Source organism: Sceloporus undulatus, chromosome 5, assembly GCF_019175285.1.
Source record: "Sceloporus undulatus isolate JIND9_A2432 ecotype Alabama chromosome 5, SceUnd_v1.1, whole genome shotgun sequence".
Lineage (NCBI taxonomy): Eukaryota > Metazoa > Chordata > Lepidosauria > Squamata > Phrynosomatidae > Sceloporus > Sceloporus undulatus.
In genome coordinates, this window is record NC_056526.1 from 108226152 (window position 1) to 108249250 (window position 23099).

Below are 23099 nucleotides of genomic sequence, written 5' to 3' on the forward strand. Positions count from 1 at the left end.
ACTAAGATAGATGTAGCTTCAAAACTCATAACAGTATTGCGTATTCAGTCCAGAGATAGTATGATTTATTGTTTTGAGGGTTCTAACAGAACTACAGAAGGCAGGGTTTGAATCCCCGTCTTCAGCCATGCAAACTCTTGGTTGACCTTCAAGAATTCACACTCTCTCAGTCTTAGGGGAAGGCAATGACATGTTTTGAATAAATCTCACCAAGAACACCTTATGACTATGCCAACTTGAAGGCACACAACAATAACAAATGGGATTATTTTTTTGTAATTCATGTACAGATTATGGAGTTCTGTAATGATACAGGTGTTACACTTTTTTCTGGTTCACACAGTCGTGGTGAGAGAAGGAAAACAAAATCTATCTGCTCTGAACAGACTTTTTCTCCAGTGTCTTATTTCTTTCACTGTACCTGTACAACTTTCCTTCTGTTACCCGAAGGAGATAATTATCCTGGTATAGTGCACTTACAGAATGCAGGCTCTGTGGTTTCCCTCTCTTTCATGCATACATGTACACACACACACACACTGCATGCTAGTTTAGGTAAGTGTTATAAGAATACATTAAATACTGGACATTTATCTTTAAGTTAAAGAAAATATATCCACTAAGGTGTGCTGCTAAAATGTGCATCAACTTCCAATTTGAGTCTGCATTGTCAAGTGAAAGCCATGTCTTCCATCATAAGTAAAAAGCTTTTATCAATCTGTCAGCTCCCTATTAGTGCCCCATCTATTATGATTTATTAATAGCAGGAACATATTGCAGGAAGGTACATAGTACTATGGAAGAGAGAATAAAATCAGCATTCTAGGTCTTTTTATGGAAACTGCCATTCTGATTATCCTGATTTTGTTTAACTATGAAAATATAAAAGACATTCAAAATTAGCTATTTTAAGTCTAAGGAAACAGACTGCAATTACTATTCTAACAGTCTAATACACACTTAGATGACAATGAGCCCTGTTGAAAAAGGCAGGACTCACTTTGCAGCAGATATGTACAAAATTGCACTATACAACTACATTCTAAAACTACCAGATGAGGGTAAACAAAATTAACCTTAATTCAGATGACCGAGGATGGTCATCTGATTGAAGTGGTCATCTGAAAAACAGACTGAGGAACTGTGATACAGCCTGGGTTGGATGGGGTAATTCTCTCTCTGAAATCTCAGACTCACAGCTTGGGTGTGCTCCCACATGCAGTTCTGGACCTTGATGTCCACATTTCAGCAGCAGCCAGGAATAAATTTGGACAATCAGGGTTGTGAAGAAGCTGTGTATATTCCTACAGAAGTCAGATCTGGCTAAGGTGACACACATCTTTTGGAAACTATTTGGAATTTTCAGTGGGTCCAAAATCTTGCAGGTAGAATGCTGACTGTGGTGAGTTGCAGGGATCATACAAATCTCTTTTGAAACTGCTTTACTACCTCAATTTTATATTTGGGTGCAATTGAAAGTGCTAGTTATGATACTATAAAGCCCCCTTATGTTTAGATCCAAACTATCTGAAAGACAACATCTCCCTACCTGAGGCTGTTTGCGCCTTAAGATACTTGAGGAAGACTTTTTTTCTCAATTCCACCACTCGTCCTATCCTGTCCAGTGAGAACACAGGAGACAGCCTTCTCAATGGCTGTTTCCAGACTATAGAATTCCCTTCTATAAAAGGCTAGTGTGTCCCACCCTCTGTTTTCCTGGAAGGGGAAGACCTTTCTATTGAAACAGGCATTTTAATTTTTTATTATCCAGTTTTTCGCTTTTTCTTGTTTCACCATTTTCAAAAGCTACCTTGGATCCCATGGTGAGAAAAAAGCAGGATATAAAACAAATAAGTAAACAGTGGTGCATTCCAGACACGCCAATAGTACGTGCTCGGCACATACTAGAGTTACGAAAGGGCGTCCTTTTGTACGTGCCGAGCATGTACAAAATGGTGGCACCCTATACATATGGGTGCCGCCATTTTGACATGCAAGACGCTTAGCGTCTGCACGTCCCCCTGCACTTGTGACATCACGAGTGCACCATTTGCGCACTTGTGCATCGCAACTGTGCCGCAAAAAGAAGCCGCTTTTTTGCGGCTTCTTTTTCCGCCGCTGGGAACCCTCCCCGTTTGGAGGCTGAGGCTTCCCTTTTTGGGCAGTCTGTAAAACACCAATCTTACTAGGGAAAAAGCCTCACTAAGCTCAGAAGCACTTACTTTCAAATAATGATGTATAGTTTACAATGCACTCTATGCATTGTTATTTCAAAAGGCAAGGTCATACATATCTGCAGCATAAAGTCTTCAGGCAAAAAGGACTTCCAGATTTTGTTTTGAGGTCAGTTTAACAGCAACCTAACCAAAACCATCCTAAATCAGATTGGTTAAAGTTTGCCAGTTTCATAACCTACATTTTACCAGCACAATCTTTCACTCTTTTTGTCTAGGAGATCATTCACTCTGAAATAGTAAAGTGAAATCCAATGTCCATTATAAAAAAACACACAAAATAGCATAAGATATTAAAACAGGACTCAAGTACATCTGGAAACGGTATCCACTGATTGGTAGAATCTCTTCCTAATCTCTGATGAGTGACTCTTCATAATTACCATTGTAGGACATGCACTCTGACTCTACTCAAAGATAATTTATGAGATGAATCCAAATGAAATTATTCATACTTTAAGTCAAGTTGAAATCACTGGGACAAGCTAGTTTAATTGAGTGGAGCTAAAGAGCCACTAACATACTTTGGATCCAATTTCATGTGGTCCTGAGTTCAGCCTTGTAACAGATACCAAGGCTAAGCCCCTGCCATAAAAATCCATATATTTAGAGAGGTAGGCTTTATTTTGACTGCGCTGATAAACTTGTGCCCAAACTTTAAGATTCACAGGATAGAAAACTTGTTCCTATCAAACAGACAGCAAAACAAACATACATCCCATTTTCTTCTGGTTAAACTTAACGTAACATGCCTCATAGGAATAAAGCATAGGAATAACCCTTTTAAAAAATATTACATTATGCAATGAAACCTACCATGGTCTAACATGGTCAGTGAAGATACAGGTTTACTCTCACAGCAACCGCTAGTCATAGTCAAAAACCCTAAAGATTAGGCCATCTCACCCCAAATACCTAGATTAAAAGGAATTTGAAATGTGGTTAAAGTTACCTTTTGATATTCCTTGATATTGACTAGGTTGAAAGAAAATATGTGATCTTTTGCTCCAACATAGAGTCTACTCCGCTCCTCATCCAAAAGGAATGTGTGGTAACTGGAACTATTGACAAGTCCATGGAAAGTGACTATATTGTTGGATTCATACATTTCTGTGGAAAGAAACACAAGATACGTCTAGTTAATAATTTAATAAACAAAGAACTTGGTCCTAGATGGACCAACAGATAACATGCACAGCTTGATGCTACTTAGGCACCTTTTCTCAGAATATTATGTTGAACTGTAAATCTTGTTTCCATATTGAAATTACTGTTTTAGATTTTTGTTTTGATTCATTTTTATGCTATTGTTTTATAGTTTATGTTTTTTTTTTTACTTCTGTTTTACAGAAGGTTTACAGTTCATAGTAAGTTCTCTTCTGTTATTCACTGGAAAAGCAGATAGTAACTATTATTATTAGATGATAATGACTGATGGTTATGAAGATGGTGGAATGATGACGGATTGGACCCGGATTCATTAGTGATGTTTTACACCTGCCTAAAATTAATAGGATGATATTCATAACTAATTCAAGTTGTACTGATGTCAATAGAACTAAAGCATAGCTAATTTAGTCCTGATCTGACACAGCCATAATAGATTAATAAATTCATGAGACAATTTTACACACAAAATAAAATGCTGAGGTCTAGCATTGTGGCTCCCTTTATTTATAGCATCTGTGTGCTTCATGCAATGAATTTACCATACCGCTAAATCCAATGTGAAAGTCAGGAAAAGACATGATGTAAACTTCTTTTCACCGTTTATAAACTGTCACCTCCCCTCGGGGGGAAATGTTCCCAACGAGGATTGCACCTCTCCTCCCCTCCTCCCCAAAGCATGAATTAAACTAGTTAGGGGTCATTCTATCAAAGGGTTTATTCAAAGTAGACATTATTCCATCAGAATTATCTAAAGCAGCCCTAGGGGGAAATGGATGGAAACAACGGAAGAAAGGTCATGGTAAGAAATTTAAAAATTGCAAGATCCAACAGCTTGATTTACCATTTGTCAGTATGAATATAATTTTAGGAATAAATGTAAACAAATGTTGGGGGTATCCTTAAAAGATACACTTTGTGTAAAACAAAACACAATGGCAGTATGCAAGATAACAAAATATATAGAATTATTTGGTGGCCTCAGTGGAGTCACTAGAGTTGGTTTTACTCAGTGCAGTGAAACGTCAACTTCCAAACTGCTTTGCTGCTGATGCCAGGCAGGACTCTCAAGGCTCTACTGCCTCACCCCATCCCTCCTCCAGAGTCCTGCATGGTGGATACTGCATGAAACTCTGAAGGCTCTGCCACCACTCCCCACTTTGGGATTCCTTCAGATTGAGAGCTCCATGTTTGCCGCCGCCCCACTTTCAGCATCCGGCATGGCACCAGTCACATGAGACTGAAGGCTCCATCACTGCTCCTCTCCAAGAATCCTTCAGACTGAGGGTTCCACCACTGTCCCTGCCCTGCCTTCAGAGTCCTGCAAGGTGGCTGCCAGGTGGGACACTGAAAGCAACACACACACCCCTACATTGTTGTGAGGGGGACAACAATGTAGCCTCCAGAAGGCCTGTTTAGGGTCCAGCACAGCTGCTGGGCAAACGGTAAAGCACCCTTTTTCACTTGCCCAGTAGACGTGCCAATCCCTTTGGGTCTACAACCCCACTGAGTGGCACTCCCCTCTGGGCACCCCTCTAATCATGCCATTGGGTATTCTATATTATACCGTTACTGAAGAACAAAAATGCACAGATATTGCTAAAACTGACTATGCATATTGCATATTTAACTCTGTTCAGTCCACGAGGTAGGTGCCAGAGTTAGGGAGGGTCACTGAGGAGGTTCTCAGCCATTGCAATATCTCCTCAGTTGGGGTTCTTAGTGTCATCACACTTTTATTATATCGTCTCCACATTTTACTTTGTGGTTGTAGATGACCACAAAAGCAAGTGTCTGCACTGCTAGCCACAGTACTCATCATTTTTCACACACACACACACACCCAGCAAGCAGGGTGGACAATTGGGTCTTCTTTAAGTGAAAAACAATTCAAATATCCAAACAAAAGAGAGAAGCACATAGAACAATAAACATATAAGTTATTCTGTTAACAATAAAAGCTTCCAGCATGGCTTCCAGAAACCCAGGTGCAACCTTGAATTTTGAGACATGTTCTTGGCTCTATTCTTTTCTATTTGGGTGATTTTTTCAAGAAGAAGAAGAAGAAGAAGCTGCCACCCTTATATGTATAAAAATATTTTGAAAACATAGTAAACAACCATTGTCCGCACTGACAAGGATATTCCAAGGACAGCTCAGAATATCCTTGCGTTGACACTGACCCATTACCCAGCCCTTTGTTTCTGCACCAGGGCATCTGCCTGCATAAGTGTCCCACTGAGCTGCCTGGTGTGTCCAGCATTACCACAGGTCACTTGCTTTTGAGGCCAGAATGAGGCACCCAGTGATGATCACATGGGTGGGGGTCTTGTTCTGGCCTCAGAGTGAGTGACTGATGATGGTGGAGGACACACTGGGCAGGATGCTGGATATCAGCCAGACTGTTCACATCAGAACTGAGGTTTAGGTTGTGTGCCACCCAAACAGAATGCCACCAGAATGGATGCAGGGAGTGGGCCTTTTGGCCCATGCAGATAAAACCATTGCCATTATCTTGTTTGTTACGAGTGGACATATTCAGTTAACAGTCTGATTCTAGAGTGTGGGTTCTCTGTATTATCAGCATGAATCTTTTTTTAGAAAAAAATCCAAACGTATTTCGGTTTCAAGAACACTAGACCAGCATCAACAACAAAAATATTCAAAGAGGCTTAGGATACGAGTTGACAGAAAAACATGTATATTGCAGGCAATTCCATTGGGGTAGTTATCTGGATGGCACGATGTGTCTCCAGTTAGGATGACCACAATAGTTCACTGAGGAAGTCTTTCACCTTGTGTCAGTGTCAAGCAGAAAGTATCCCTCTGTAAGTAAGCAGATCCTGACAGTGGTCTGGGCAAATGTGAGGTAGTGGAAACATTGTTCTCTGTATTGGTCATGTTCTCTACAAAAGGAAACCAATATCTTTCAAATGTGGGCCTGTCTTTTTCTTCTTATCTGATGCAATAGGTCACTTTCTCCATTAGAGCTAAGTTCCAAATTTTATTATACCAAATGATCTAATTAGGTTGGTCCTTCTGAGAGCCCTGGGAATTGACAATTGCTCAGTAAAGCCAACCAGTGACACTAAGCCTGAGTTCCATATTTTGTCCACTACTCCACGTCCCAATGGTATGTTGACTCTCTTTCAGATTTCACTCGTTTTTTCCTTTATAGCATAACCGTGCAATCAATTACTGTTCTAGCATCCATGAAGGGCAACTGAAGAGCACAGCAATGGCATTGGTTTAATCAATGCAAATGCAATCGTCTTCCTCCCCAATTTAATTAGTTTCAGCACATTTGTTATATAACCCTCTTTTACAGCTCTGAAGTACTAAGGGACAGCATCAAGGGACAGCTGAAATACTAAGAGAAGGACATATATTTGGACAAACAGAGATGCCCTTTCAGGATTACAAAAGAAACATTGAATGCAAGTGGAATTAATACTAATTTTCTACATGTGAAGCTGTAGACATGCTCATTTTAAGGATGGAGACATGCTGTGAGCATGACTTAGACAAACAATAACCACCTGTTTGCTTCATCATTCTCTTGATTCCTGCATGCTTTCTCCAATTATTTTACTTACAGTGATGGAAACTGTACTCTAGCATTTGTAGCAATTAGACAAGGGCTGTTTCTTGAAAAAATGGTTTAGATATCATTTCCCTCCCTGCTGCATGCTTTCAACAAACTTGTTCATTTTCTCTTAAACCTCTCTCTTTCTGTGGTCACCATACCATGGACAACATGATTATTTCAAAAACATTACAGAAGAAGAAAATGCCAAGTAAAGTTTTTGTTGGGTTGATTAACCTGCCTTTTAGCCCAGTACCTTGTTTATATGCTTAATTTTCATACTTATGCAATTACAATATACAATTAGGAGTAAATACCATTGAATTCCATAGGATTCACTGCTAGGTAGTCATATATAACATTGCACACTACATCTACAATCCTATGTGGATTTGAGGGAGAGAAATCCCTTTGAACACAATGGGACGTTTATGTGTGTGTGTGTAACATTTTTTTTACTGTATTGCAAATGCCATTAATCAAAGATAATATTTTGTTAATTTTCTAGGTATTCTACTATATAATCTCAGTAGCTTTCTACAAGTCACAGTGAATATTTAGTCTTTTTCAAATGTTGGACTACATTTTCCATCATCCCAAGAAACCACAATCAGTAACTAGGAATAATGGTAATGCAAACTGTGGAGACACAAAGATGGGAAAAGCTGGCATTAATACTAGCTGATGTTTTCCAAAGGGAAAGTTTCCAAAGATGTGCTTCAGTCATCATGTTCACGAGGGGGCCAAACATAGACAGAATAATTTATATAATCACAGAACTGTATAAGATCAAAACACCATCTGTTAAAAGCCTCTCCCACTCGCAAATCAGTACAGTCTAAAATTCACAACAGAAACAATACCACTTTGTGCCACAAACAGGGAACAGATATAGCTAAATTGTGCTTTGCCAATGCACCAATGCACCAATTTTCCCTTCTCCAGTTTCCAGGCCTTTGTTTTAGTGCTAGTCTTTCAGCTGGGCATTCTTTATTATCTGTAGGCGCTGAACTGGATTAACAAATTGTTATTTTGCCTGAAGATTAGATCTTGCTTCTGTAGGTGTAAATTAGAAATCATCACTTCTCTGGCCATTTACTTAACTCAAAGAAAAGAAGCTTTACAGGGGACTAAGAGGTTTATACTATTCTTTCTCCTCTTCCCCTCCACCACTCTTTCCATAGCCTCCAACACGTTACAGATGAAAACATTCTTATGTATTTGTAACATCCCATTTTATTTTTTAACCAATATTCATTTCCAGACACTCCTGAATCTCACAGATATTTCAAAGATTTCCCCACAATGGTTGCACACTGGCCAAAACAACTGGTCTTGAACTGGATACTGAAGCAAGGGTGTATTACACTTTCACATCGAATATTTAACTCTTTATGTTGTTGCTGGTTTTGTGTGTGTGCTTTTTAAAAATTATAACCTGACTTGATCCTATCATGGGACTCACATAAATTAAAAGCTAAACTCTGTCACTATAATAAAATGTTAAAAACAATTAAGTAAGCTACCCTATTAAAATTGCATTAATTTAAAATTAGTTTCAAAGCATAATGAGAATAAATCAGTAACCACATTAGAAAAACTTTCCTTATTGACCAGTTAATTGCCAAATGCCTGTCTAATAGTGCTGCTTAATTAGGGCCTAGTCTCAAGCATTATGATGGTAAGTGCATGCACCAGGCTGAATCTGGTGCAGTGCTGCATTATTGTGCACATGGGTCAGCTGAGTCAACACTACATTGGCACTGCTTGTCTGTGCCCCATTTTAATATTTACTGCTGCTGCTTCCTGACAGGCAGGAGCTCTGTGTAAACCCTTCTCAGTGTGCCACTGCTTCTGCTGAAATCAGAAACTTCCACTGGGACATTTGATCAACAAGAAATCCAGGCCCACAATTCTCTCATCAGAAGTGGTAGTCCATCCGGCAAGCTTTACGTGGAGCTCCTGCCTGAGAGGAAGAGGCGGTGATGCCTCCGAAAACAGGCCATCCCCTTTCCTGCATGGCTCAGCACAGGGATGGGTGATAGAATGGCTCTTGGTGTGGCTACAACTTGATAGGACTTAATCACACCTGATCCAGCTGTACTCATGGCAAAACTACTCAAGATCACTCCAGGCTTTCCAGGACACATCAGCAACTTCCTTGACTTTTCTTAGTTTAGAGCAAAGTCAGGTAAAGGGTAGAAAAAGACAGATCCTCCCTGGAAGTAGCCGCCCATTGTCAAGATTGCCAGCACCAGCCTCGGGGTGAGTACAGTATTTTTCACAAGCCCAAAATAAAAAAAAGTTATTGGAGAGTGTACTCCCTCCATCCTAGGTAAGGCTAGTTCAATTTGGCTTTCATTGTTGCTGTTGTTTTAACCTAGCATACCACTGAAAATTAAATTTCACTCATGCTATTACAACAAGAAAGAAAGAAAGAAAGAAAGAAAGAAAGAAAGAAAGAAAGAAATGGTTTGTGAGAGATTTTTGTATGCATATCCATAAAACATTACTTACTCTAAAAATAAATCTTAATAAAAATTTAATGGACTATTTAATTTCATAATAGATGAGGTCATAATTATTAAAGAAAAGCTTCATATTACATCATCTATATGTATAGAACTTAACAAATAAGTGATGAGTTGCTATTCCAAGGATGAATATAACAGAGGAAGGAGAGTGAAATTAAGATGGGGCCAGAGCAGGGCACTGGCAGTTTGTGTCTGTGCACACAGGTTTACATAATGTTACAAAGGTGCCTGCTACATCTCTTTCTCTCCTTCATCCCTCCCTGGCACATAACCACACACACAACATAGTAACTCAAGTTTCAGAGAAGGAGTCCAAAATCTAAAGACTTCTGGTATGTGTGCAACAACATTTCACTTCCCAGCCCACAAGCATACTAGAGATAGATACCAACCAACAGGGATTGTCTTTTCTCAATAAAGACTTGCATCTAAGTCTGCCTTGGTGATACTCATATGTGGAGATGCACTGGATAAAGCCTGGTACCTCTGGGTAAAATCAGGGTTGATGCCTGAGACAAAAATGGCCAGCTGCAGGGTACAATATGGCCCAGCAGCTGCCACTGATGTTTCACACTGGAATGTGATATGAAGGAAGAGTGACTGGAGAAAGAGCCAAACAGAAAACAGATTTTAGACCCCCATCCTAAGATCTGATTTTTGAGAAGGTTTAAAACATGTAACCTCTGGACAAATCCTGAAGCTAATAATTTAGGTGGGAGTTATGCTCTCTGTGCTCTGCACTACACTCTGAAGATGTAAAATTCATCTGGACAATCATCTCATCACTCATCTAATAAATACAGTGGGGGATAGGCCCTTTGCAGCTGTGCAATCCATACTGTGCAATCCTTGCTTTCATCCTACTTTATCATCACAACTGCCTGTCATATAATTACTGAAAAGAGGAGTAGAAGGAGGCAGTCACCACCATAAAGGAATCTTTCAGATTAAAAAGTTAAAATCAAAGGTTTTAAAAGATCCCTTTGCATACTGATTTTCCAGACTAATAGGGCTGGGCTTTGAAGAGGGGGAGGAGGAGGAGGAGGCATTCATACCCAAGATTATATATAAATTGTTCACTTTTAAAACCAGCAGCCACAAGTAACGAACAATTTACCACTAGTATCTGTTTAGTACTGACTTTTTTGGATTAATCGTGAGCAAAGGAATAATGAGCACTGGAATGTAGTATGCTTCATGGTTGTCACAAAAATAACAAAGCTCTAATAGAAAAAAATATATTATTGAAACATGTGAAGTATAAAGTCAAAAAATAAACGTTAGAGTTGCTATAATCCTAGTCTGCCTATAAAAATCTAACTGATAAAAATACAGTAAACAACTAGCAAGGCTTGCCAGAAATTCTTCCACAACACATGAAATTTAGATTCTTCGGAACATTCATCTACTCTTCACATCTTTTGTCATTTGAATGAAGGCATTTTGCTACTCACCTTCAATAATGTGAGCTGACCTTCGTATGTTTAAAACTTGCTCATTGTATTTACTGTATTTATATTCTGTTTTTCCACCAAGAAGCTCAAGGAAGCACACATTAGGAACATGAATTTATTTTCAAAATTTCTCATCTTCCTCAGGAGAGGCATGCATGATTCCAGCCTTGTGAGAGTTCTCACCTCCAGTGAAAGAACAAGACTAAAGCAACTTTGCTTTTTTAAAATCAAGGTTTCTATAATTTGTACAGAAATGTTTCTGTGCAAAACAAGTGTCTTCTTTCTTTATGAAGCAAAGCATACACACACACACACACACACACACACACACACACAAATACAGCCAGTATAGAAGTGTTGGCTGTTTGATCAAGAAGATATAAAAAACAATCCATCCAATGCTTTGAAAATCCTTCCAAGACACCAGCTATTGCACAGATCAAAGCAGCAGATGTTTAGAATGCAACTGGCACAGTGTATGAAATTTGTCCCACCAATGGCACTACCTTTCCATGTTAAGTGGGATTGTGCACTCCTGTAAGGCAGGAATCTATGCTGATGGCAGTAGTGTCAGACAGGCTTTTGACGAGGAGTCAGACTAAGGAGATTATCACTTGAGGGCTATTTACACTTTAATAGCATTCTAACATTATTTAGCAAGAATTATACAGTGCCAAAATTACAACACTTATTTTCACACAGTGTCACAATAACAGGGCATTAATGAAAAGTAAAATAACACTTTTACATTCTGCACGTTGAAAGAAGGGGTTATGATTGGCAAGAAAAAAACAGGTAATCTCTTGCCATTAAGAAACTCTTCTGTGACTCACAAGTGTGACACAGGAAGTTATTCTGCTAAATGGCACACTGGGGGACTGGGGGGTTCAATTTATTTTCAGATGGTATAATGATGGATTCTCAATGGCACTATTGAAATGTGATTGCTTTTTACACATTCATGATACTGCTAATGAAGTGCTATTGGCAAGCCATTAACACATTTTTGTTATTAATGAGAAATTGCACTTACACAATACTTCGATTTATGGACAAGTTTGCAATTTGGGAGTACTCCTGGACTTGTCGCTACCATTGTCATCTCAAGTGGATGCGACGGCCAGGAGTGCTTGGTACCAACTTTGGTTGATATGCCAACTGTGCCCCTGGATGCAGTGGTACATGCACTGATAATCTTTCATCTTGATTTCTGCAATGTGCTCTACATGGGGCTACCCTTGTACCAAGTTCAGAAGCTTCAACCGGTTCAAAATGCAGCAGCCAGATTCGTCACCGGTTCGTCCAGGTTTGACCATATAAAACCTATCCTAAAATCTCTTCACTGGCTGCCGATTAGCTTCTAATGCAAGGTGTTGGTTATTACCTTTAAAGCACTGCATGGCTTGGGCCCGAGCTACTTGTGGGAATGCCTCTCCCTACACAATCCACCCCACACTCTCAGAATAACTGGGAAGAATGTGTTAGAAGATCAATCAACTAGGCTCATATCAACTTCCCAGAGAGCCTTCACAGCAGCTGCTCCAAAATTGTGGAAAGGTCTTCCGGAAGAGATCTGTCTTGTTACCTCCTTGGAGGCATTTAAGAAGGAACTTAAGACAGATCTCTTCCGGTGAGCTTACCCTCCTGACCTTATGTAAGAGACACCTTCAGACCATTTTATGAATTTACTGCATTACCACTTGACGATGAGTTAGCTTTTAAGATTAACTGTATTTTATTGATTTTTTGTATTTTATTATTGATGTATGTGTTTTAGCAGACTGTAATCTGGCCTCTATCCATCTGGGAGAGGTGGGAAAATATAATAATAATAATAATAATAATAATAATAATAATAATAATAATGTATGGTATGTGCACGACATTGTGTGAAAATCTTTCTGTGGTCATGCAGACATGACGAGATCATAGCTCTTTTCTCCCATTTCTTATCCCCCTGTGATAATCTTCCAAATGTACCAAACAGCTACCAGGTAGCAGCAGTAGTGGGCGAGACATTGGTGGAAGATATTTCAGAGATGGCAGAAGTGGCACCATATCTAACTCTTGTTAGTACTGCACAAGAGGCTGCACGAAAAACGCCTTCTGAAAGTATTTTACAACAAAAAGCTTATGACAAGACAATCTAAATTGAAATAAGAAATAGATATTCCCTGATCAGATAACACTCAATGAGCTACTTGGGTACAGTAGAGGACAACTATGAGTAGCACTTTGGCTACTGCCGTGACTGGACTTAAGCCAAAAGAATGTTTAGCTGTTGATGTGCTCAAAGGTGGAGGAAAATCCAAAACTGCACAACACATATTATGAGAAGCATGAATCTGAGGAACCTAGATGTAGCAAAACAAGAAATGGGATGTACTGTATAGGCATTGCAGTACTTGGAGTGAGAGAACTAAAGTATTCTTATTCTTTTCCTCCATATACTTGCTCCAGTGTATGGCAAACTCCAGCATAGAGTTTGCCATAGGCCAAATGAAATGCTCTTTCTTGCTTTCTTTTCCATAATTTGTTGAGCTAAAGTGACAACTAGAGAGTGAGGAAGAAGAATTTAACCGGGTGGTACATTGCTTTGAACAGTTCAGATATAGGAATAGACAGATATTTGGAAATATTGTCAAGTCACTGCATATTCTTGTTGGTTTGAACAGTGTCACTGTTTCAAGAAAGAAAAAAGTTGCACCTGCCTGAAAATCTATTTAAACAACCCAAGCTCAAGTGGACTTGAAGTGAACCAGAATATTTTTATTTATGCTGTGCTGTCTTCTTAATATGACACACTGTGTATTATACAAGTGTAAAGGTCCCAAGGATTACCACATTAATGTATTTTTACAAATATTTCACAGATGATCTAAGCAGACATGATGGCACCAGTCATGTTTGTTTATTCACATGCCTGCTCTATTCATGTGTATAGAGCAGGACTACAGGCTAGTTTTAACATCAAGCAGGGTGCACAGATGAGAAGAATCTTCCATCCTCATCTCTCATGTTCTATTTGCTCTCTGCAGGCAATACAAAAACATGTAGTCTCTACAGATGAGGATGAGAAGTGGAAGCAAGCACAACAGTGCCATTCTCCCTGCCAATATTGTCATCAACCACCATGTGTAGAGGGCATATCCCCTTAGTATGATCCTTCTTTGTTTAGGAAGACTTTTGGTGATTGAAGACCCTGATTTTCCAGTGTCATAGTCACAGCCACCAGCTTTCAGTCTCTATCCACCCAAATCCATGCAGGGTCAGTGAACAGAAGTAACCAGGGGTAGAACTGGAATCTCATGTACAATCATTGTACATGTAGAATTTCTTGATTTTTCATGAGTAAGTTCTATGTACTTTTGACTCTACATATACACTGGCACTGGGAGCAACATGAACTTTCAACATGCAAATGACATACGCTGGTCATGGGCACCAAGGGGGCTAACTATTTCAAATTTTATTTTTTGTGGGGGTTTTGGGCTATGTGGCCATGTTCTATAAGATTATATTCCTATTTCAAATTTTCCTTTTAATTAAACATCGCCCCACCGCAGCTGGTCCAATACATTTTGCTATCTGAGGCAAAGGGCAAGATGATGACCATTCATTCCATGTACAGAACCCCACATTCAACCTTACTCAATATTGGCAATGCTGGTATTCCACCCACACCTTCAGGCAACATGTCATTTAAGTATTGTAGGACACATATCCCTAATTTTAGCAGGGATACAGTTCTTTGCTAATTTCATTTGCAAAGGAAGCAGTGAGCAATTGTAGCAATTTTATTCCTGCTGCAAGAAAGTCATTGAAAATTTTGCAACTTGCCTCACTTGCCTCGAAGACAATTTCTTTGTCCAAAAGGTGGAAGAGGCAACAAAGGGATCAGCTATTTTGGATCTGATCCTAACCAACAGGGATGACCTAGTTAATGGAGTGCAAGTGGTGGAATCCTTATGTGGGAGTGATCATGTTCTCCTGGAGTTTGAAAAGAAGCCAGGCATAGTCAGACACACATTCTAGACTTTAGGAAAGCTGATTTTAGTAAACTTAGAGAAATACTGGGGGTGATCCCATGGTCGGGAATACTAAAAGAGAAGGAAGTTCAAGATGGATGGGAGTTTCTCAAAGGGGAGATACTGAAGGCACAATTTCAAGCAGTTCCAATGAGGAAGAAAAATGGGAGCTGTCTCAAGAAACCAGGATGGATGACTAAGGAACTTTCAATTGAGCTAAGTTTTAAACAGAACATGTAAAAGAAATGGAAAAATGGGGAAATCACCAAAGAGGAATTAAACAAATATCGAGCACATGTAATAGTAAAGTCAGAAAAGCTAAAGCACAGAATGAACTCAGGCTTGCTAGAGAGGTTAAGAACAACAAAAAGGGCTTTTTTGGGGATATGTCTGCAGCAAAAGGAAGAATAAGGAAATGGTAGGGCCACTGCATGGAGAAGATAGCAAAATGCTAACAGAAGACAGAGAAAAGGCAGAACTACTCAACACATTCTTTGCCTCAGTCTTCTCAAAAAAGGAAAAGGGTGCTCAACCTGAGGGAAATGGAGCAGAGGACAGAATAGGCAAATTTCAGCACATAATAATTAAAGAGATAGTACAGGAATATCTGGTTAATCTAAACAAATACAAATCTCCAGGACCAGACGAACTGCATCCAAGGGTATTAAAAGAACTGGCAAATGTAATATCGGAGCCATTGGCAATAATCTTTGAGAACTCCTGGAGAACAGAAGAAGTCCCAGCAGACCGGAGGAGGGCAAACGTTATCCCCATCTTCAAAAGGGGGGAAAAAAGGGGATCCCAACAATTATCATCCAGTTAGTCTGACATCGATACCAGGAAAGATTCTAGAGCAGGTCTGTGAACATCTAGAAGGCAATTCAATAATCACAAAATGTCAACATGGGTTTCAGAGAAACAAGTCATGCCAGAGTAATCTTATTTCTTTGTTTGATAACATTACCAACTTGCTAGATGAAGGGAATGCTGTGGATATAGTATATCTTGATTTCAGTAAGGCCTTTGACAAGGTTTCCCATGATATTCTTGCAAACAAGCTAGTGAAATGTGGGCTAGACAACGTAACTGTTACATGGATTTGTAATTGGTTGACTGGCCAAAACCAAAGGTTGCTCAACAATGGCTCCTTTTCATCCAGGAGAGAAGTGACCAGTGGGGTCCCACAGGGGTCCGTTCTGGGCCCAGTGCTATTCAACATCTTTATCAATGACTTGGAGGACAAAATTGGGGTATACTTATCAAATTTGCAGATGACACCAAATTAGGAGGAGTAGCAAATACTCCTGAGGACAGGATCAAAATTCAGAATGACCTTAATAGATTAGAAAGCTAACAAAATGAATTTCAACATGGAGAAATGTAAGGTACTACACTTAGGGCGGAAAAATGAAATGAACAGATATAGGATGAGGCTTAATGAAACGACGTGTGAAAGGGATCTGGGAGTCCAAGTAGACCACAAACTGAACATGAGTCAACAGTGCGATGCGGCAGCTAACAAGGCCAATGCGATTTTAGGCTTCATCAATAAAAGTATAGTGTCTAGATCAAGGGAAGTAATAGTGCCACTGTATTCTGCTTTGGTCAGGCACCACCTGGAATACTGTGTTCAGTTGTGGGCACCACAATTCAAAAAGGACATTGAGAAACTGGAGCGTGTCTAAAGGAGGGCGACCAAAATGGTGAAGGGTCTAGAAACCATGTCCTGTGAGGAATGACTTAGGGAGCTGGGGATGTTTAGCCTGGAGAAGAGAAGGTTAAGGGGTGATATGATAGCCCTGTTTAAATACTTGAAGGGATGTCATGTTGAGGAGAGAGCAAGCTTGTTTTCTGCTGCTCCAGAGAACAGGACCCAGAACAATGGATGCAAGCTACAAGAGAAGAGATTCCACCTCAACATTAGTGGGAACTTCCTGACAGTAAGGGCTGTTCAACAGTGGAACAAACTCCCTCAGAATGTAGTGGAGTCTCCTTCCTTAGAGGTTTTAAACAGAGGCTGGAGGGCCATCTGTCGGGGATGCTTTGATTTAGATTTCCTGCATGGCAGGGGGTTGGGCTGGATGGCCCTTTCAGTCTCTTCCAACTCTATGATTCTGTGATTCTAATTTCAAAAGACTACTCAGAGTTGAGGACTTTTTCTGTATAAAAAATTGCACTTTTTGTGTTGGAAACAGCATTTTCTGTAAAGAAAATATTTCTGCACAAAAACAGTCTGTTCCCTGAGCAGAAAAATGCTTTTCCATGCAAAACAATTTGCAAATTTTGTGCAGAATAAGTCCATCAGTTATTCATAAGTCCAGGATTCTCTTCATCAGGGTTTCTTGACAACTGACAAACACATTTTAACTCCCCCCCCAATTATTAATTAATATTCCTTCCTTTCTTGATCCTCACTCTAAGAGAAAAGGAAAAGTCATAGGGCTCAAAAGAGGCAGCTGGGGAAAGGGCTCTACTTCTTCTTCAGGGGTTTGCTTTACTGTTTCTATAAGCCCATGTGTTGATTAGTTTTTGTTTGTTGTTGTTGATGTTGTGAAATAGTAAAGCAACTATTGTAACAATATTTTCAAATAAGCAGCAACAGCAGAAAACAGCAGAAAACTCATCCAAATAATAACCATTCCCTTTGCCATGGCACGCACTTTTAGTACCAACCATCAGATATTCTACTTTTCCCAACTCTGCCACCTCTCTATTGCACCTCTTATTCCAAAGAGCAATTAATACCATGCCTTTTTATAGCCTTTCTGAGGCAACTAAAAGCCATTCTGCTTATATTTGAATGCACCAAATGCTTTGATGATGCCACCACAAACATTAATTGATCATTAATGTGACTCAGAGGATTGTTACAACTCTTAATATATAAACTTACTAGCAAGTTACAACAAGGAAAAAGAGCTACTGTAACCCTAAAGCCAAATTAAGTTTTACATTTAATGAGAGTGATTTTTTTTTAAAAAAATGAGTACATTAAAATGTATTTGGGGACTGTGGCAATGACTTTTTATTATCATTTAGCTAATATGAGTAATATACATCTTTCTGGAATCTCAATCATACACTCAGAGCAGAATTCTCTCCCCCCCCATGGTGATTTGTTTCTAATATATATATATATATATATATATATATATATATATATATATATATGAGAGAGAGAGGACCTGGATGAAATACACATGCTCAACACTCTGTAAGAGTCATTTCCCAAGTCCATCCAGTGACAGCGGCCACCACTCATCTTACATGTAGGTAAATCACTGTCCTCAGTAAACCAGCTGGTTTAGATGGCTCACATCCAGGTTCTCTCCCCAGAGTATATGGCTGTGACTTCATACTTCCCCTTTCAAGACCTTGCTATCAGCGCCATTTCCTAGGTTACAGTCTGGTTCAACAATACCCACTCTGCTCTCTGATCACATATCCAGCACTTTGAGAAAGTGTCCCTTTTAATTATATTGAAGGCCAGCTGAGATTTACATCTTCCAGGTCATCCAGTGGCGTCTGTATATTCTTGGTTATAGCAAGAGAGAATTTGGATGAATGTCAGGGCTGGAAAGACTGAAAGCACAGCAGAGTCTAGAGGAGCCCTTTGCAAAGCGGTCTGCTCTGCTCTGTTAATACACTTGACTTGCAGTTCACAAAAGAACTGTATTGTTCTGGGGCTTTTTTCCACAATCACAGACCTCCCTTGAACAGAATAAGATGCCAAGCTTCAAGCACTGAGCCCCAACTTGATTCTTTGTTAAGAAAAATTTGGCACACCAAGATACCACAAAAAATCAATGATGCGACAGGGTGCAAAATTCAAACCAGAGATCATGGACAGTTAAGCCTGTGGGCTTAGGGAGACTATCTTCTACATACGGTTTAACCACAAACTTCCTGCATCATGCACATTATGGCTCTTAAAGAAGTTCAAGCTGGAATATTTTCCTTTCTTTTTTGAGTCTGTAAATGATCAACATTTATTATTTCTTTTTCCCAAATAATTTCCCCCCTGTATTTTAACCAAAATGTTTCGCCAACACAGCTGACAATAATAAAATTCAGATTAAAAACAAAATCTTGATTAAAAGACCAATGAATTAAAACATAACAGGATAGATTCAGCAGGCCACCTACACACAGAAACAATCATCAGACTATATGCACATCAAATGCTGGTTGCAACCTGAGGGGAACAAATTGCCCCATATTCTTTTACACACAGTGAAAGCCAAAACATATGAGGAGCAAATTTATGTGATGTTTCTATTCCTTGATTGCACCTCTTCAGATTATGAAAAGGAAGAGCAGTCAATGTATGGTTTCTTTTCTTTCTTTTTCTTTAAAATAAAAGCCACATACATCTCTCCCCAAAAAGAACCAACATGTTCTAGCTTAGCCTTCTTCTTGTTATGATAGCATTTTCACCTTTTTGCATCCTGGAATTTTTTTTTAATAACTGACATTATTCCTCTCTGTTTATGCAGTTAAAAGTGGTAAAGTCCACAAATAATTCTCCTTAACTATTTAACATGTAAGGATGAATAATTATGTCAGGTTTTTTCCTACTGCAGTAGATTAATTTTCTTCCATACTATTCCCTCTGTATTTGAACATTCTGAAGTTTGGCAAAATAATTATTTTGTGATGAATCACATGTGGGGGTTTTGTATCCAAAACCTGTTTCCTGCAAAGAAATATCTGGGGTGGAACAGATGGATGTTTTGAAGGTGGGGCATTTAGATAATCCATGCCTCTAGAGCGGGCAGAAACTCAACTGAAGACATACTCCTGGGCTAAAATCTGGAGCAAACAGAATTCTTGAGTCCCAGTTCTGGGAAAAGAGTGCGATACAAATAAATATAACAACAACAACAACAACAACAACCTAGGATAGTTCAGCTCAGCACAAAGATGGGCATCTTCACATCTGCATATAAATGCCCTGACATAAGTGTGGGGCTGTGGCAAAGCAAAAGTGTGACAACTCCAATGGATGTAATTATAATATACACAAACCATATAGTTCAACAGGGAGGCATAGGGTGAAGGAGGGTGAAGGGGATATGTGGGAGTGGCTCCATGATTGTGCTTTGCCAATGTATCACTTGCACACCAATGCACAGATGACCTGTACAGACAGAGCATCACAGGTGCAACTGTGTGACCAATCAAAGGTGCAGCTGTCCAATGGCATGTCATCTAAATAGGCAGTGGGAGGTAGCTGGGGGTTGCCAGTGGTGTGTTTGTGCAACAGTGAGCATGTATGGTGGGGAGGCAACAAAAGAAATTGCCCAATATAATTTTGCCAGTGTATCATTTGCACATCAACCAGGCTGTGTTCATTTGGTCAGGCATTCGCATTTGCATTCAGCCTATCTTGGGAGTGGGCTATGTGGGCAGCAGGGTTTCAACCTGCTTTGTGAAAAATCAAAATAAAGCCACGTTTTCCTGCCCATCTGCTCCAGCCTACTGTCTCCTGCACCAGAAAACATGTTTTTCTCTACAAAATAATTCCTTCACATGTGTTCCTGCATGGCAGGGGATTAGATTGGATGACCCTTGTGGTCTCCTCCAGCTCTATGATTTCAGGACATTCATGTATCAAGACAAAATTGTGCAAAATTCTTGCTTATCTGTTATTCTTCCTGACAGGGTTCCCAATTTTTGAACAAATAATTATGAATTTCCATTCCGTTCCCACTATATAACATTGATATGATAATCATATTATTTGGCCTTTAGGCAATAGCAAGGCTGCCATACCTCTAAAACCACTGAATAAAAGACTGTAAGTTTCAACCTATTTGTTCAGAAGTACATGCTGAACTGTTACCAGCCTAGTCTTAGGCCATGTTCACATGGGCCAAATATTACATGCTCTCCGAGTCCTCATGGCAGGTAGTTCTGATTATGCAGGATCCAATACCTGGTTCTGATTCAAACTGTCATGATGATATCCAGCAAGTTCAGCACTGAGCCCATGGTATACCCCCTTAAGCTGAATTTTTTAAAAAGTCATCTTTGGCTCCAGATCATCCCAGAAGGCCCACAGCCCTCTGCATAGACTGTGAGTGGGTGTTACAACACATCCCACTAGACTGCCCACCACTGCCACTATCCCAGTGGATGGTGAAAAAGTGCCTAGCTATTTGATTGAGAAAAAATGCCTAGCTATTTGAGTGAGACTGGGTACTTCATCTTTGGCCTCAGGAAGAGTGGCTCACAGCAGTGGTGGGATGCACATGTGAACCGCTACCCACTGTTGCTCTGGAGTGCTAGATAACATGGGAGAGGGCACATCAGGGAAGCTTTAGGGCCAGAATACTCTGGGCTGCTCCTAGGGTATTCTGACCCATTCAGACACCACCTTAGACTGCAATCTTGATTAGTTAAAGTTACGTTAAACCCAAACCTCTCCCAACCTAAGGAAGTTTGAAGCAGCCCTGTATTCACATTGAGGGATATGCACACACACCAGCTGTTCATCACACATACATTGGGAATTAGTTTAGGAAAAATGTCTTTTTTTAATTTGTTGACATAGATTAAACACTTTCATTTGTACTTCAATTGGCAAGGTTGGCGTATCCATCTCCTATTTTTTCCCCAGATGCAATTGTAAATGTTTTGTGTAGCCATCACCTGTTTTTTGTCCAGATATAATAGTACAGGGACTTCTTGAGAAATGTTCTCTGGCTAAGAAAGGAGCAGTGCACTCCACACAAAGACAGGGACACCCTGGATCTCAAGGGAAGATACATTTCTGTTGCTAATGGAGTTGACATTTTATTACCTGTCATTTACTGCCCTTTTGAACCTATCCTTAAAAGTATAATTTTCATTTTACTAGTTGTTTTATGTCACAACTATTACCATTACATTCAGTGATATATGGGAATTACAATTTATGAGTAACATCTGTACAAGAAATATTACTGAGGATTCCTGCATAGCAGGGGGTTGGACTGGATGGCCCTTGTGGTCTCTTAAAACTCTATGTTTCTATGATTCTGTATGGAGTGGTATGGTATGAGAGGAGGTCAATGAGGGCATGACACCATGAGTTATCTCACTGGATAATGCCAACACTAGTGATGCCACTGCTTGTCCCTACAAATGAGGGATCTCCAAGAGCCCTGTTCATATCTTGCATGAACAGGTAAATTAGATGAATCCATTTTTAAAAATCCAAACAAACCCAAACAGAGACAGTTTCTTAAATATCCCTAGCTGTCATTGTCACGTTGTGTGAAATACCTCTTCTTTCTAACTACTGTACTATCAAGAGAGACTGGTTTGCTTAAGTAAGTTGAAAGGAAATAATTGTTTTTAGTCCTTGAGCAGCTTCACATGTTATGTAGAAGTGCTAAACACGACACATAAATTAACCAAATACTTTTTCTACACTTCCAAGGCAACATTTTCAGATTTACCCACAAGGGAGACATAGATTCTTCCTTTTCCAGACAATCCTGAAAGGGTGAGAACTGTGCCTTAGCTGGGCATTTTGGTTCAGTGCTTCTACAAAGCACACAGCACCATTTTTAAGTGGTTCCCCACTGGCTGGTTCCCCACTGACTGGCCACTTTATTTGATGGTGCCATAAAATGGTAGTCAAACTTCTCAGTTGACCACTTTACTGTCTTGGAAAATGTTTTGGCTTGATGGATTTTGATTACAGATTTATCAAGGGAATTGTATGTCAGTCTTTTGATTTTTAATGGCTGTTTAGTTTAATCTATGTTTCCACCGCACAACAGAAAAAAAAAATGAAAGGATAATGTTTTTGAAGTTTCCCTAGAAATTCAGCCAAAGGTTTCCACCTGCTGGGATAATTACCTTTTGGATTTTCCAGACAGAGTTCAAATTTAAAACTCCCATTGGTGGAAAAGTAACCTTTGGAAAATTCTCTTCCCTTTATGAAAATGGAAAATAGTTTTTAAAAACCAATGAACCAAAGCTTATTAAAAGAAAGTACAAAGACATTACTTAATATCAGAAATGGTCAGTGTTATAATCACGTCTACAAGAATGCACTGGGAATTGATGTCTAATCAATCATCTTAATTTACAGCTGTTTGGAT

At 39.5% G+C, this 23099-nt stretch overlaps 1 protein-coding gene across 1 annotated transcript in view; it reads right to left on the reverse strand.

Moving 5' to 3' along the window:
• The window catches only part of SEMA3A (semaphorin 3A), a 228779-nt gene that overhangs the window by 132221 nt on the left and 73459 nt on the right, over positions 1-23099 (reverse strand). Inside the window, exon 3 of the mRNA XM_042469819.1 lies at positions 3187-3344. Within this exon, the coding sequence (XP_042325753.1) occupies positions 3187-3344 (158 nt within the window). The remainder of the gene's footprint in view (positions 1-3186; positions 3345-23099) is intronic.